The 17,164-nt window shown below is 53.0% G+C and overlaps 4 protein-coding genes across 4 annotated transcripts; 2 read left to right on the top strand and 2 right to left on the bottom strand.

Annotated features, from left to right (window-relative positions):
- Window positions 1-966: 966 nt before the first annotated feature.
- RHO25_011945 (uncharacterized protein) lies at window positions 967-2,474 on the bottom strand (the record flags this gene model as incomplete). Its single annotated transcript, XM_023603355.2, has 5 exons — window positions 967-1,399; window positions 1,469-1,920; window positions 2,001-2,260; window positions 2,319-2,337; window positions 2,400-2,474. 5 exons carry the CDS (start codon window positions 2,472-2,474, stop codon window positions 967-969), a joined length of 1,239 nt encoding a protein of 412 aa, XP_023454795.1.
- A 649-nt stretch (window positions 2,475-3,123) lies between these two features.
- Window positions 3,124-4,342, bottom strand: RHO25_011944 (uncharacterized protein; the record flags this gene model as incomplete). Its single annotated transcript, XM_023603354.2, has 3 exons — window positions 3,124-3,489; window positions 3,544-4,110; window positions 4,160-4,342. 3 exons carry the CDS (start codon window positions 4,340-4,342, stop codon window positions 3,124-3,126), a joined length of 1,116 nt encoding a protein of 371 aa, XP_023454796.2.
- A 793-nt stretch (window positions 4,343-5,135) lies between these two features.
- RHO25_011943 (uncharacterized protein) lies at window positions 5,136-7,448 on the top strand (the record flags this gene model as incomplete). Its single annotated transcript, XM_023603353.2, has 1 exon — window positions 5,136-7,448. The coding sequence occupies one exon, from the start codon at window positions 5,136-5,138 to the stop codon at window positions 7,446-7,448; it is 2,313 nt and encodes a 770-aa protein (XP_023454797.1).
- An 868-nt stretch (window positions 7,449-8,316) lies between these two features.
- RHO25_011942 (uncharacterized protein) lies at window positions 8,317-12,141 on the top strand (the record flags this gene model as incomplete). Its single annotated transcript, XM_023603352.2, has 1 exon — window positions 8,317-12,141. One exon carries the CDS (start codon window positions 8,317-8,319, stop codon window positions 12,139-12,141), a length of 3,825 nt encoding a protein of 1,274 aa, XP_023454422.1.
- Between the last annotated feature and the right edge of the window lie 5,023 nt (window positions 12,142-17,164).

Genomic DNA, 17,164 nt, shown 5'->3' with positions numbered 1-17,164 from the left:
ACAGCCATGCATGTTTGGGTTTGTCCAGACGAGAGCTGCGCTGGAGCAGACACTAGAACAGGCGACAACGATCGAAGCTCAAACGAGCGGAGAACATGATTACTGCTATGATAGACAGAAGACTTCACGAACGCGCGAAGCAAGGAACTGGAACGATGGTACTACACACAAACACGAGCAGATGAAGCATGCAGATTGTCAGGAGTGATCTGGAGCGCAAAGGGCGAATGAAGTATAAGGGATGTTACTTTTTGGTAGCCTTGCTCGCCTGCCATTTTGATCCATACATCGATGGGTATTGGCAGATATACGTAAAGGCAGATACAATGCCAGTTTATTGCCTCTGAGATGGTCTCATTTGTGGTCCCGGCTCTTCTCAACATTGTCCAGTGGCAATCAGGTCGTGCTTGCCCGAAGTCATGTCGAGATCCAGAAGACTATATGGCTGATTGTCAACGCTGCGTCCACTACAAGTGGGCTGCGGGCAAAATACTCGAGCGAGCGATCGCCACGAAAGAGCTCTGACTCGGTTTCAAATGAAGGCTTCGCGTCACGCGGTGCTGGAAATGTGATCAGCTCACGGCTCGCTCGTTTCGACTTCCTAGTTTAGTCCTTCAACACAGCCTTTCAGTTGGTATGTATCACAAGGAAGAACGAAATGACGGACGATGTGCCATCCTGTTGTAGTTCAACCGCGTATCAGCTAGGGACGCTCGCCAGAATATACATTCATTCCTGTCAGGCAGTAAAGCCTTTCTGAATTTAGAAGAAGAGTTGATATCTGACTCGACAACTGAATTGGACATGAAGGCTCGATGTTGACGAAAAGGACAGAGCACTGCTGTTCGCCCATCCAATACATTGCATAGCTGCGTACCCATCCTCGAAGTTCAAACGTACTGCAAAAATGGAATCCTTCACAAGTACTTGCCCCGTCATTCGCACAATTACTCTGCACTCCCCACCTCAAGAACTGGCCTTTGCACAAGCCCCCAAATCCCTCTTCACAACCTCCGCCTCCGGCCGAATATCAAAATCAAAAATATCAATCGGCAGCCCCAACGTCGTACACGCATTCGGAATATCCACAATCCCCGCAATATGTCCTTGTACAGGAGCACAAGACAACAACAAATAAATCTGATAATCATCATATCCGTATCTTCGAAGATATTCGATCACTCGCAGACAAGTTTGACGATAGGCGACTGTGGCATCTAAATAGTGTTGTTTGCCATTTTCGTCGACGGAAAACCCTTCGAAGTAGATGTATCGTCCGGGACCGAATTGTGGTTCGACGGGACCGGGGATGTAGATTGGGGATTTGGTGCCGAGGCGTGAGAGGCCGTTTTTCATGACGGAGAATTTTATGGTTATTACGCCGGCCATTTCGATGGCTCTGGGAAGGGATGTTAGTTCTATCGATCGGATTCGTCGATGGTCTGAATGCTCAAAGAGGTCTTCTTACCCGCAAAAGCTGATCTCCCCATCACCCTGAGAGAAATGCAAATCACCGACCGAGAATTTAGCTCCCTTGACATGCACAGGAAGGTAAACTTTCGATCCTCGACTCAAGTTCTTGATATCACAATTTCCTCCATGTTCGGGTCTACCTGGGATGGTTCGCGCTCCTTCCCTGCCGACCTTCTCTTTAATTTTGTCGTCTCCTGTGCCGACATGGACATTGACCGGCTCGGGAGGCTTGGCGACATCGCGGTTCATGTGGCTGCAAGCAGAGATCAACTCGCCCTCACGCTTATTCCACAGCTCGAGGACCTCTTGCGATGGAGCGCAACCCAGAATGCCAGGATGGATCAGGCCAGCGAAACGGACTCCGGGAATGTGTCTAGAAGAACAATTAATGCCTTCGAAATCCCAGATCGCTTTAGCGGGCTTGGGATAAATCTCATCGAGGAAACCCTGCACTTCCATGTCAGTACGATCATTCTCATCACCATACCACCCAACCATTGTCATGGTATGATGTATGGAATACTCACTCCACCATTCTCCTTCGCAAAAACCCCAGTAAACCCCCAAGGCTGATGCTCCAAAGGCTGCACATCCTGAATATCCACCACGAGAATATCACCCGGCTCAGCATTCTCAACATTGAAAGGTCCAGTCAAATAATGAATCTTGGTCAAATCGACATCTCGCATGTCATCGGCCGAATCGTTGTTTCCGATTTGTCCTCCAGTCCAGTCGACGCATTCGATTTTGACGGTTTCTCCATCTTTGATGTCGCCAATGGTTGGGACTGGTAGATGTTTGTTAGGCGAAGTGAGGTGGAGTTATGATTTTCGTGGCTTACGTACTGTCAGGATGCCATCGGTTCTACAACAGCTCCGGATTAGCTGTGGACATCACGGTCACTGGTGTTACCCTAGTTGACTTACATGCAAATAAGGAAGCGTGCCCGCATCTTTGTCGAGCTCTACCTTTGCTGCGTATCTCAAGCCTTCCCTGCCCATGATGACTATTGCTTTCGGGCAAACTTGTTAATGTGTATTTATCGGGGTTGAAAAAGAGCTGGATAGTGGAGACAAGACGATGAAAAGAATTGGGGAGCAGCAACGTCGTTTATCAATCCACCTATTTGCACTGTGCTCGTCTCCCAAGATCTGGAGCGGGGTCGCGGCATTGGACAACAAGACCATCGACAGATAAGATGCCTGTCCGCCGGGAACACGGCCGCGCCTCTCTCATGGCCGCGGCTGGCCTTCCTGACAAGATGGCTGATAAGAGCTCCATTAATAGGGTGCTCAGTTCATCAGTTGGCAATTGTGCTGTCATCAAGAGCTCTTGCTTGCGGGGCGCATATGGAGCTGCGAGCTTAGCCAGCTGCCAAACTCGGTCACGATGAACACATGGCGAGAGCCGAAGTAAACCCGCCATTGGGATTGGAGCGAACATTTTGGGCCAAGGCATGGCTATGCTGTGCTGCTTCGTGTCTTTGCGTAATTTGGCTTTCGAGGGAGTCATTGCTGAGTCACTTTCGCTGTGTATAGCCAGCGTTCACGAAGCTTGCACCACAACCTTAGAGATTGGTGACAGGAGTTCATCGCGATTGCTCGTTTGTTATAAGGTCCTGGAGTTCGTGATGCATACAGCGACTCGTTCTCACGAAAACTGACGTCCTGCCTTTACCTCCGATTCTGTTGCACTGTGTCTCTTCTCTTTCAGTGTCGTGTTTAGTTTGTCGATTGCGTCGAGCGGCAGGCTGACAAACTCATGCTTGTTCTTCCAGTGGATGTCCTCCTTCTTGAACTCTTCAATTCGCTGTGGCTCTGGCGGTGGCTCGGTGATTTTGGTAACGAGGTATGCTGTAGAAGCTTCGGCGATGCCATAAATGAGCACACCAAGAAGTGGGATCTTGAGGAAAGAGACAAAGGCGAACGCGAAGCCGAAGAGCACACCTTCTCGGTCGCGGAACCACTGCTTCTTCTGCTCAGGCGTGTAGCGAACTCGTGAGAAATATGGGTCGAGCTGGGGGAACTATCAGTGAACCACGTGTAGCGAGCTGCGAGGAGGGAGGCTTACCAATTCGCGCATGAGCGTTCTGCTGGAGAAGTAGCTCTGCAAGAACATGACCAGGTAGCGCTTCGGCAAAAAGATTGAACTTCCAAAAATTAGCAAAGCAGGCGGCAGTCCTACAGCCTTGTTGAAAGTATAGAAAGACGCCGCTGGAAGTACAAATCTTCCCACGTAAGGTAGGAGAGAAAGCAGGTACACTCCCAACGACACAGCCGCCTTCTTGCCGAATCTGAAGCAGAATGCTTTTAGTGCCTGGTATGGTTCCTTCTTTTGCGCCGAAGGGGCTTGTTGGTTATATATCCTCAAGTTCGGATAGTACATAGCTCTTAGCTGCGATGGGTCATCGGTTTTGTGCTTTTGAATGTACGTCTGGTCAACCCATTGCAGACTCTCCATGAACAAGTGGTCCATTGCTGGGCTCAGCTGACGGATGAAGGTCATGAGGAAGAACGGGATCTGTAGAACGGAGTTCTCGATGAAGGAGATGCCATCGATGATATCCGCATCCCAGGTCGTTTCGGAGAGGTCGATGAAGAGGCCGAGGAATTGGAGAAGCACGCGGATGCCGATCGTCTGAGCAATATCAGCGCTGCTCCTTTGACCTTGACAGCAACGTTCATACTGGTATGGCCACGAGTAGCCTGATTGCCAGCCCAGCTACCACAGCCAAAGCCGCCTGTTTGTAGAGCTCGCTGGTGAACAAGCTTGGGTTCTGGAGAGCTCTGTTGGCGCCGACCACGGTCAATTGGGCGCCTCGCACGATGCTGTTCAGCTCGAAGCTGCCGAATGAGCCGGAGTTGCTCATCGTGTCGCTAATTTCATGAGTCGGTGTTGGAAGAGCTGTGGAGGTGAGCATGCGACAAGTTTTGAGGAAGCTGGAGCTGGAACGATGACGTGTTTGCTGCGCGTCGTGGTGCTGCGTAACAATCTGACGCGATGTGCCTGGTTCCTGATCTCGCTCTTCGCTATACAAGTAAGTGTTTTCCTCAAGTCCACGCTGCCTTCCCAGGTCTGTTGGCTATTTTGAGCTGTGCAGGTTGTCCGCGGCCCAGCACAGACCAGATCTTTGCAACGAGCACGGCGTCGAGGAGCTGGTCGATGGAAGGCAGTCTCCACTGCTTGTGGGGATTGTATCACGTACTCGGCCTACCCGAGTTGCCAGGGCGAGTAGAGATGGCGATAAGGGCTCTGCCTCGAGTTCCTCGTGGTTGTCAGCAGCAAGAATAGCATCGTGTGTGATCAAAGAAGTCCAATCTCTTCGTGCATGGCCTGTAGACCAATGACGCACGCCGACGCAGGGATCGACCATTCCCGCGTCGCGCATGTGAACAGGCCCGAGTGCAGGCTGCGGATGCACTGCACTATCCATGCATCAACATGCTCCTGTCGTGCGAGCATCGCAACGTGCAGCGTGTATAGAGGCCGACTGAAGGACGGACGGGTCGACACTTCTGGAGCGCGCCAAATGATCATCGCCCAACGTCGCCCGCTACCAAGAATCGCGTCTCAACCCGCAGGGCTCCTCTCGCGAGAGGGAGGGTGCAACGGCAACTGCTCCTAACGCCAACGACGACCCCGATGCCTGGAGTGCCGCCAGAATGTCGACGACTGTCCCGAGAACGCCTGAGCAGCCCACGCGCAAGGCAGCGCTGAACCGATCCTTCTCCGCCAGCGCCTCGAAACGCCCCTCGACCGCGGCAGACATCGGCGCCACGGAGGGTGTCGAAACGCTGTTCACACATCCGACGAGCAAGATTGTCAAGTTCACGAGCAGTACAACAGGGCGGCCGAGTAGCTCTGGGACATACAGTCCGGGCAGCAATCGAAATGGCACACTGCCATGGGCAACATCGACAGAGAAGACAATGGCGGCGGGACCTCTCGAGATATACCGCGTTCCAGGCTCTGTATCATTTCTACATTCGGGTTCCCTATTGCATGCCATTCTCCCGAGGAGCAATTGCTGGTGCGTGGACGGAGTGAGCAAATTCGCTATGCGCGTACTGCCAGATACCTATTACCGCATCGAACTACCTGGAGACACACCTGAGGACCTCGAAAGGGTGGAGGAGTTCAAAATTACATTGCAGAAGGTGCTATTCTATGAAAGGACGGCGTGCCCATTCGCGAGGACTTTCAGCGTAGACATACCAGAGGAGGAAGAGCCTAGGCCGAGAAGGCGAAGGCGAAGGACCGATGGCCCGGCGAAGAAATGGAGACTCGACAAGGCATACAGCTGGAAACCTGAGGGCTGGACACCTGAACAGGACCGCCCAAGTGAAGGGTCAGGATCGGGGAGCGTCACGGCCTCGGATGAGGAAGGCAGCTCAGGCTCGTCTACAGAACACACAGACGAGGGCGCAGATACGGTCAGGGCTCTCCCAGTCACAAAGCCCTTCGAGAGAAAACCAACAGTCAAAGATCGAGCCAGAGGAATTGAACTGCGGTCTGTCACCGCTCCAGCCCAAATGCTCTCACTGCAATCTACACCGCCCTCGAGACTGCGCTCCACGCCAACGAAAAATGGATTTCCAACACCTTCGCAAGGACCAGCATCGCGAGAGACATCGCCTCGAGGGGCTGGTACGTCTCCCACTCGACCAGGAGCTGCCCCCGCGCGCTCGCCAGTGCTTCTCCACGACCCGTCCGTGGGCGGTATGTCAAATACCCAAGCATCGCCAATACCTATATCCCAGTCACAAGGAGGATTGGAAGAGGACGATGCTAATGATCGCCGGTCCTTCCAATCAATTCCCACGGACATGCCCCCTTCTCCTCCAGACTCCAATGTGAGTTTTGATTTTGAGCCCTCACGTGGGACGATCCTTCGAGAATCTCTTCCAAATTCTGCTACGTCGCAATCTATTATACATCATCCTACGCTCACCGATAACGATGTCGCGGGCAAACCCGTCGTTCTTCAAGAAGGATTCCAAAAACTTCAGGGCTCGGAAAGCAACGCCGCTGACCCCGACCAATCAGAAACAAAGCTCGGCCTCGACGACGACACCGTACACCCGGATGGCACCTCAACTCCATCCGACTCAGCGGTTCTCGAAGACGCGGCAGGTGACGCAGCATTTGTCACCGCTCATGGAGATGGTTCGTTCGGCAAAGATGAGGCTGAGGTACCGGTCGCTACAGGATCTGGGAACATCGTCTCGCTACCAGAGCTATCACACGATGGCGACAGCCTTCTGCACGGCACAATGGATGATCTCCACGCGCCTCTAGCGCAAGAGGCATGTGCTCCGGATGTATCTGGCACTTCTGTGTCGTCTAGCGAGCAGACATTGAGTGCAACGGATGCTCCTGTCGAAGTCTTGGAGAGCATCCCTATGGGAACTCACTTGACTCGCGTTGCATCGTCGGAATCGGACCCATACGCGGCGATACAGGCTAGGATTCAGGCGCGGAGAGACATTGGGGGTACCACAGGTTTCGTACCAATTCAAAGAGAGACGACAAGGCTGTCTGCGATTTCCTCAGCGTCGAGCAGTTCGCTACGTTCGCTGTCACGCCGCTCACAGACTAAGTCTGAGAAAGAGCAGGCAATGGCTACTGCCCTTGTGCGGAGAGCAGCTTCAACGTTTCTTGGACCTCCTGTGAATCTTGTCGCTATTATGCTCAAGATTGCAGCCCGATTTGCGAAAGGCGCTTTCCCCAAGGCATTGTTATTTGAAAGTCCAGCTGGCATGCCTAAGCATGTGCCAGGATCCTTTGACCTAGATGACAGTGATATTGAGCATGACTTCGACACAGAAGCAGAGGATCTGAGCGACGATGGCGAAGATGATTTTGGAGTTCCCTTGAGGAGTCCGATCAGAATCGCCATCAGCAGCGAGAGTGTGCCGCGAGTGATCGCAGAAAGCAACACGAAGGAAAGGAAAGGTTGGGATGTGGATCAATGAGACGAGTATCATTGAGCTTGTTCGCATTCGCGTGGTTTCAGCGAGGCGTTTGGGTCTGACTTCTTGCATCGAGATGGGAAGTGGGTGGATGATTGATCAATTGAAACGCTGGCAAGAACGGATCAACTGTACCGACGATATTACGGATGATGGTGTATGGGATGTGTATTGTATGCTGTAGAACTGGGGCAAAGCGTCTTGCTTGCCATATTCATTGGCTATGGCTGAGAAGCTACATCCAAGGTTCTTTCTCCGGTCATTGCGACTCAAAACGGCACCTTTCATGTCGAGAGTGGCTTCCGAACAGAATCTTCACGTCAAAGGTCTCATTCCTGAAGCAATTGAATAAGCTCACGAAAACTTACACCAGCATTGGAACTTGAAGTGCGAAATGTGAAGGCAAGGCAAAAAGTCAAGTGAGCGAAAGCAGTGCACGTGCCGGCAACCACGCTAAGAGCATGGAACGTGAAATGAAACGTCATGCTCCCAACCCACAACGTTCACGTTCTTCCCTTCTGCCTCCATCATCTCAAAGCCATTGCAACTGAGCACTCTCACGCACACTGGACGCGATTGCTTCATCTCGACTTCAACAGTGGCAGGTGGTCTGGCATCGCATTACTGGCGCAACAATAGGGCTGACAATGGCGTGTCAATCTGGTGGCTGGTTCGCGTTTAGACTCGACTCCGACTCCGCACCACCACCGCACTTGACTGTCGCCGCGCCCCAAGGTGAGGGCTGATTATTTTACTTCATGCACCTCAGTTGCACCTCGAACACATATTACCAAGCAGAACTCACAGACAGATTTCTATTCCCATCAATAACAGCTACTACACGCGCGCACGCACGTAAATCAGATGGAAAATGCCGAACAACACGCGATCTGGAGCGCATTCGCAAGAGCATGCGACGCAGTACGAGCGCGATGACCCAGAGTCGACAGCCACGACACAGAGGCGCAATACAAGCCTGATCCTCGAGATGGAAGAGGAGGATGACGAGGATGAAATCGCACTTGGAGTGCCGATACGACCGAAGAAGAGGAGGCGTTTGACGCAATGGCATTCAGAAGAGCTTCGGAAGGAAGCTGTGCGCATCGTGAATGGCACCTTAACGCCAGTCACCGACAATGAAGGTAGGACCGGGAGCTACCAGGACAGTGCTGCTACGTCTAGTGACGAGGACACGAATTGGATCGCGCCAGCTCAACCCAAGAAGTTGAAGTGTGAAGTGAGCGACGATGAAGCAGCCAGAGCGGAAGCCAGAAAGCTTTTTATGCATCCGAGCACTTCAGCTTACCCTCATTGGATGTATCGAGGTTCCGAGCTGGAGGCGAGTCCAGAACACAGAGCTGTAAGGTCTTTGCAGATCGCATTCCACGAAGCATATCCTCCTACACGAGATGTGCGACCGGAGTATACCTACTTCACGCTGGACGACTTCACGGTTTATCAGCTACCAAGTATCGCATGGCACGCGAATGAGCTTGTTACGTTGGAGAAACTCACGATGGCGCGGAAGAGCGAGTTTCATTTCGCCGGTACCTTGTCCTTCGGCAACATGAGAATATTCGTAAAAGACATCCCCTTCGATGTCCTCACTCTCGAGTATGGCGACGATTCGCGGTCATGGACGGACCGTATATGCATACAGTCGAGGATCGCCAAGGATCAACAATTCTACTACAAGCTTGGTCGGCCTGCTGTAGAGTATCGGCGCTTCTACACGCCTTTCCTTATGCTTGCGCAATTTACCGACTATTTCATCGACTATATGTGCGACCACGAGGATGTGACAATCGCGCATTTCCGCTCCGACTTTTGGTCGTGGCTACAAGCCGCGCACAGCGACAACGCAGTCTTTCAAGCTTGGCACAAGCGCATACAGCTTCTGGATTTCCGAACCTTGCTTGCAGTCAATGTCGAATTTCTCTGGAAAGAATGCTGGGATATCGACCGCCAGTCAGCGAATACCTCGGAGCGAACAGCACTATGTAACAATCCATTGTGGGGAGAAGTTCATCCTGAAAGACTTAGAGCGATACCCACGCAGCCCGTGAATTACACAGGGAAGACTGTCGTCACGCCGTTTGCATACGCATGCTTCCAAAAGATGTATTTCGCGGATATGCTGGGTGTGCCCAGAATCGCCGAGGACGGCTTGCGCGAGCGCGTGAATACCCGCAAGGCCAGTCTTGGCTTGTCTCCTCTTTGCAGCGAGAGTTTCCCTGCTCAAGAGCTAATCGAGGCGCAGCCCTTGAGAAAGGTTACAGACGTGCGAGCTGGGGATGTCGTAGCAGTACCTGCTGACAAGACCGGCGATTGGAAGCTGTCGAACGCTGACTTCTGGTATGCGTATGTGCAACGCATCTGGAAGGATCGCAAAGACAGCAGACGACTCGATGTTATCTGGCTGTACCAGCCAGAAGACACCACGATTGGAAATGCTTTCTATCCCTACAAACAGGAACTTTTCCTCTCGGACAATTGTGGATGCGGGAAGCAAGAGGCTCTATACCTCGACGATATTGAAGATGTCGTGGGCAAAGCAGAAGTCTCTTGGTTTGTTGCAGATCCAAACTCGGTTCAGAGTGGCTTCTTCGTAAGGCGAACGTTCCGCACTGTACCGGAGCTGAACCAGTATGATTTCGTTACGCTAGAAAGACACCACTTTTGCTGCTGTCACCAGGATGACTACATCGACAGATCCGTAGTACAGTACAAGATTGGCGACGCTGTTCTCGTCGACAAAGAGCAAGACAATCTTGGACGGAACTGCGAGCCAGCTATTATTGTCGACCTTTCGAGCGAGGGAGGCCGAGACCGCGTGCTATTGCGAAGGCTAGGATACGCTGTCAGAGCGGAACAGGATGCGAAAGCGCGACCGAACGAATTGATTGTTACCGACGAGGAATTTCTGAGACCGAAAGATGACATTGTGCGTCCATGCCATATCAGGATATTCGATCGTGATAATGTACCTACGCCCTACGATCGAGACGGCACTGGCGACTACTTCTTCATCGCAAGAGACTCGAGTACCGCGGAGTTGCCGTTGCTCAATGAATCCTGGGGCCCTCAGAACAGCAGCTCCAAGACGAAGCTTACCGGCCTCGGGATCTTCTGTGGCGGCGGAACGTTCGACCGTGGGTTAGAAGAGGGTGGTGCAGTGCAGTTCCGCTACGCAGTGGATCTGGCCGAGAAGGCGTTGTATAGCTATCGAGCGAACGACCCAGAACCGGACAGGACTGCATACTATCTCGGCTCGGTCAACGAGTACCTCGAGCTCGCAATGATGTCGAGAAAATGTGACCTCGTGGCACAGCCCGGCACAGTCGACATTATATCGGCTGGTTCGCCGTGTCAAGGCTTTTCAAGAATGCAACGGGACCAGCAAAGTGACCGTTCGAGACAGAATGCATCGATGGTTGCCTCAGTTATATCGTACGTGGACCTCTACGCGCCTCGGTACCTTGTGCTTGAAAACGTTGTAGCAATGACGAACAATGTAAAGGGCCTAGGGGAGCAGAATGTGTTCTCGCAGATGATTGCGGCTCTGGTCGGACTTGGGTACCAAGTGCAACAATTCTTGATGGACGCATATTACTATGGCAGTTCACAGGCTCGATCACGGGTGTTCATAATTGCTACAGCACCGACCTGTGCTGTACTAGAACAACCTGAATACACACACCGGCGACCAGCACACCTGGAGCGACGAGGAAACTTAGGGCGGTGCTCGAATGGAAAGCCCTTTGGCTCCCGGCGAGAGGATGCGTATACACCTTTCGCTCAGGTCAGCGCGGAAGACTCGGTCATGGATCTACCTATAATCCATGACGGGCAGCCATTTCTTTGTCCGAGCCACCCTGACCACCGTACCGCTACTGAAGAGACGGCCACCAACAGGACTCGTATGGCTGTTGTGCCTCAGCGACCATTCGGCATGTCTCTTGTACAAGCAGCCCAGGCTGGTCTAGTTCGAGGCGAGCCCTTAAACTTTTCATACGGTAAGAACCAGATCAAGTGTGGACCCGGGAGCAAGTCATTCCGTCGTGTGTTTCCCGACAGACCATTCCCGACCATACTTACAAAGTTGTCGGTCGGAGACGGCATGAATGGACAAGCTGTACACTGGAATCAACACCGCGTCCTTACTATTATGGAATGCCGTAGAGCACAAGGCTACCCAGATCACGAAGTCCTAGTAGGCTTATCGACGGAACGCATGAAAATTGTTGGCAACAGCGTCGACAGGAAGGTTGCGCTGGTACTCGGGCTCGCCGTTCGAGATTCGTGGCTAAAGTCACCGCCTGTTGACATAGTCAAGGTTCCAGTCCTTATTGACGAGTCAGCGGTCGGTATGCCACCTGCAGGGCTTGTAGATGCCGAAGGAGACCATGCCGAATTCGACTCCGACCGAACGGGTATCTCGGCAACGCCAACATCACTGCCGGATGAATATGATGAGGCTGCAGCACCGGCCGGTGAGGCGACGTATAGCAGCGGCAAAACATGGACAAGTCTGAATGATTCGCCCATCGACAACAGGAGCGTCAAGATGGCACTGAGCCTGTCTGAACACGATCTCCAATCAATTCGAATCGGAGGGTTTAAGAGGATCAATGAGTTGCTGCAGTCCACAGCTCGAAAGTCCCTGCAAAGCGGCGACGGCGGCCACGAGGGATGATGATGGACCGCATGCATCGCACTACAATTGGTAGAAAACGCCACCACAAACCAGAACGAACAAATTCAAATCCAGCCGCAAGCCGCAAACAAGAAATCTTGAAATAGTTCTTGTGTGGCAAATTAGGACTTACGGCGTAGCGGTATGCTTTCACTGCAGGACACCAACCACCTTGTGCCACGTCCATCGTGCATACAAGCGCAGGCGTAGGCGCAAGCGCGTTGAGGCAAGTCATCGTGAGGCTCTACTCTATCGCGCATGTCCGTTTTGACAGCGCAGCAAGCAGGACTCAGCTCAGCCCTGCGCCAACAGGGAGACGCTTGGGCTTCAATGCGGTCGTGGTAGGAGGTATGCTCGTTATCAACGCCAGCAAGCCGTGGCAAGCAAGCACCTCATCATGCCACATGAGTAGTTAGTCGATCATAGTTCGTCGTTGTCATACATGCGGTGAGCAGCAAGCAAGCCTTCTCGATTCTGCCTACACATGCAAACAATCGTCATGTGATCATCCCACTGGCAATCACGTATTTCGTTCGTTCGTACTCGATTACATCTTTTCTTTTGCTATGCCCACTTGGGCAAGGCACTGAATGTCAAAGTTGCGTGGCCATACGTATTAAAGCACGAAGTGGTGTGGTGGGCAATTGGGTATTGGTCCAGCCATACACGATCGTCAGGCACACATGCCATCTAGGGTATAGCGTGCCTCTGACCGCCCTTCTCCTCACTCTCTCATCGTCTCGCCGCATTGTTCTCGCGAAGCCGAGGCGGTGCCATGGCATTGTGATCAGGTGTGCAAACCCATGACATGTGTCGTGATGAGGGGTAAGAAACAAACAGTGATATTCGCGGGGAAAGGAGAGAAGGGAACATCTGCGTTTCATGTTTGCGGTGCTGTTAATGATAGGAGACGTTGGTAATTCCCTGGTTGGGCGCTTGCAAACGCGCCTCTTTCCCCACTGCAGCGCGGCTACGTGGTTGTTCTCCCCATGATGCACACGCCTTCTGCTGTACTGCTGCCCAAGGAGCCGTAAAGTGAGAAGAGTCAAGGACCACAAACTACTTCCTAGTGGCGTGCATCTTCGTCAGTATCGTGCTACTACTGCACGGAAGATCCTGCTCATTATTAACGGCTTCCTTTCGCAATATAAGATGCTGCAAGTCATTCGAAGTCTACTACAATTGTAATTGTTTTGCGGCGTTCCGAAGTCTGTTAGCGAGATATTATAGATCATGCTGACGTTCCTGTGCGGCGGGATGGATTTCTGGAAATCTTGGTAGCGACAAATCCAACTCGCAATGACTGTTTTGGGGAAGCTGGCCGCGCCATTCAGAGCGATGTATTTTGGGCCCTTACCTACCTCCTACTACTGTTGGTGGCGGAGGACATGAATGCATCCTGGAGGCGCAGATTGTGATGAAATCCTGCCATCGGTGTTCCGTTCACCGACTGCAGTGGTCTAGAGTGTCGTGCTCGGACCGCGTGACCGTGTGATTTGTTTCCGTAACATTTCCATCGCAGGTCCTGCGTGGCGATAAAATGAAGACCTTTTGGAACCAAGCGAGTGTGCGACATGTCGCGTTGCGGGGAACTCTGTAAGACGCGTTCAAGCTTTGCCTCAACCCCGTGGAAGGCATGTGAGCTTGACAGGTCTTGCTCAATACACCAGGTTGTGACCTTGGTTGACACTGCGGCGAGAGGAGCACAGAGTAGTCTCGGAGCAACGGCATGCGAGAGTTCAACTCTGCATAGCAAAGTACAAGGCCTGCAGTCGCATGCTTGAGAACTAGGGACGTCCAGCCAACTTCTGGCGAGAAATTCTTCCATTGGCTGGCAGCTTGGAATTCCAGTTTCTCATCAGCACTACCATGCATGTTGTTGCTGTACTTTCGATACCGTCGTGTTGCTGATTGAATTGATGATCGCCGACCTTTGCGGTGCCGCATCGCGCTGTCGCACGCTTGCACGGCACAAGGACCGGCACGCCGCTCGGCCAAATGCGTGGCAAGTCGACAACGTGCTACTTGCCGAACCGCGTCGGGTCGGATGTTCTTTCCTCACAGTGCAACTCTAGTCTGATAACGTTTATTAGCATTCGGGATCAGCAGCAGAAAAACTTGGCTTCGCAACATGGCCGCGGCCTCTTTGGACCTGAATCTGTAATTATGAAGATAAACATTGGACCGCTCGCTCGCATTGTCGGAAGTGTGTGTGAGCAGATGTAACGCGAGGCTGTCGATGGACTCGCCACATATAGGCCGCTAATCCAGTGGGCGGTGCTCATCATGGTGATCAGTCGCTGCGCGAGATGAGGGGCAAGACGCGGTGTCATCAGTCAAGCATCTCAAATTTGCAGTCGCCGGAACTCGAATTGATCATTTCTAGGATCAGCTCGAGAGCAACAGCCACGTTCGGCCGTGTATTGCCCATGGGGCAACATCGAAAACGGCTTGCTTCCGATGTTAAGGAGAGAAGTCCGATATGATGCCGTTCTTGATCGCGGGCTAGCAAGTTTTAGCTGTGCCGGTTGTGGCCAGGACAGAGACATACAGTCCCAGATCCATGGCCTTGCTCTCTATCCTCGCAACCCGCGGTTGGTCGAATCCATCTCGTCGAAGCAGCAGCACGCGCAAGGTGATGAGGCGGCGCGCCCTAACAGAGAAGTGGTCCTAGGCATAACGAGATTTCGAGGCCGCCCGACTCAATGCTATCCAAAGATGGCCAAGAATTGAACCTAGCAGAATGCGCGTGACCTTAAAGTTGAGGATATCGTGGTCCATTACTCGGTCGAGGTCACGTTCAAGCAGGTTGTTCTTGAACTTTGACACTCCGATAGCACCGTATGCGTTTCAGTCGCCACGCAAAGAACGGTGCGTCCAGGTGATAAGTCGCTGAGTATTCCATAAGGCTGACTCCATGGAATCCATTTTCGGTGCATGTACGCGAAAGTTAGAGCACGACCGCATGACTTTACGATCATGTGAGGGCGTTGATAGCATGCGATCCCGTTTGACTTGCATCGAGCTTGTTCCGCACGCACTCTCGTCGAAGCCTCGAAGGTAAGCTCGTTAAAACAGCTGTTGCTTTGAGTTCGAGACCACGGCTGCCGACAGAGCCACGATGCTACGCCGAGAGAAGAGTCTGGGCCGCGAGTGCGTCGTCAAGTTGCGCTGCGCAGTCGCAAGAAGAGCGCGCATACGACGATGCGGTGTAGACTGCCCGGTGACCGCTTGCAAAGACGCCGTTGCGAACGATGGAACGCCTTCGCACGTGGCTCGACCCGGCCATCAGGGCGCATGTGGGATGTGGGCGTCTGGTGGCGCAAAGACGTCCTTCGCACTTCGCAGACCGCAAAGGGGCATGCCGCGTCTATTGTGAACGTGCTTGTCACCGTTAATCTCGTTCGCACAGTGCTCTTGTAATGATGCGCTTCCGCAAATACTTGCAGTACGGGGGTGGGTTGGGCAGCAACATGAGCGCCAGCCAGGTGCTCATCAGTGGCTAATCACGCAATGATGCGCTCCATCGCAGCTCCCTAATCAGGCTTCGTATTTGGCAAAATGAGGATGTGCAGGTGCAGGTGCAAGCGCTGGCATGTCAGTGGCATGTCGGTGTCATTGGGCTGGTGCAGTGCGACCAAAGGACGTTGAGGTCAATAATGACAGCGCCAGCGCGGCTTGCGTTACTGGTGTCACGCGCATCTCGCGACGTTGAATAACATGCGGTGTACGTCGGGTTGCACACCGAAGTGGGCTATCGCCATGACCGCACGTCGTAGCGCAGCTGCTGCTGCTGCTGCATCTGGTGAGGGGAATCTCAGAGGGAAAGGGACACTCCCAGCGTGGCCAAGAGCGCGGGAGAACAACAACAAGCTGCTTCTAGAATCAAGGCTAATCGACACATGGCCGTTGCCCCGTGGCAAGGCTTTGATCAAATCAATTCTGCCGCCCAACACGGGCACCACGGCTGGCAGCCAAATGAACATCATCAATGCATTTGCGAACCACGTGGGCGGCGCCTCCCATGTTAGACACGCCGAAAGAGGCTAACGACCAGTTTCCAGGTCGTGGGAATGTTTAGTGGTATGAGGCCTGTCAACACGGCAGCAAGCGCGCGCATCATGTCCCAAAGTCGAAGGTTGCATTCGACGACAATGCGGGTCGGATCTTTTGGTGTGACGATCGGTTCAGGGTCAGACGGAACAATGATGATTGTTGTACTGCGCTGCGCTCATCTCGAAGGCGGTCGCAGTGGAGACGGACTGCAGTGCTCGCCTCACTACCAGGTTCCGATTTGGAGCGCGCTTCCAAGCACGCTCGCCTCGCTTCGGCCGGTATGTCGAGACTCGAGGCTGACAGTGGCAAAGCAGAGGCAGCACCGCACGGAATGATAGGAGATAATACTGTATGAACGGTCTTCACGCTCTTTGAGAAGATGCCGTAGCTTGGCATTCGACGCGGAACCCTGCACTGCGCATTGTCACCAGCAAGTTCCCAGCAGGATCGGCTTGCCGATAGCTGTCAACCAGCTATCCTGAGTGCGAAATATTGGGCGAGGTTAAGGCGAGGTTGCGGTGTACCGACGGCATCCGGCGACAGACGAGTATTGCAGGGCGATGAAATGACAATGGTGTTGCGTGCATCGTCGGCAGATTCATCGTGCGTTTCGGCCAGATCTGAGTAGGATGGGGGTACCTTTTGCGATCGCCCGGTGAAGGAAAGCTTCCTGATTCATGCGCGCGTGGTCACTTGCGGTCAACACTGCGGTCAACTTCGCCTTTGCTTTGCTGCCTCGCGGTATGGACGTTGTTCAAGCCCGATATCAATCACGAATAGACAGGGCATGTCGAGCACGGCCACGTAGCAGCCCCTGCGATCCGTTCTGACGTAGGGTCATGGCGATTGTCGGTTTGGCCTGGTTTGTGGTTTGCAGGTGACGACGGCACGGAGGAGCTTCGTTCGGAGGCGCTGGGTGCTGTTTATCGCCTGCGAGGGCTACTCCACTTTCTGTGGCAGCGATGCG

This window comes from Cercospora beticola, chromosome 8 (assembly GCF_033473495.1).
Source record: "Cercospora beticola chromosome 8, complete sequence".
NCBI classification, from domain to species: Eukaryota; Fungi; Ascomycota; class Dothideomycetes; order Mycosphaerellales; family Mycosphaerellaceae; genus Cercospora; species Cercospora beticola.
The sequence above is the reverse complement of the archived record's forward strand: the minus strand, read 5'-3'. Positions and strand labels throughout refer to the sequence as shown.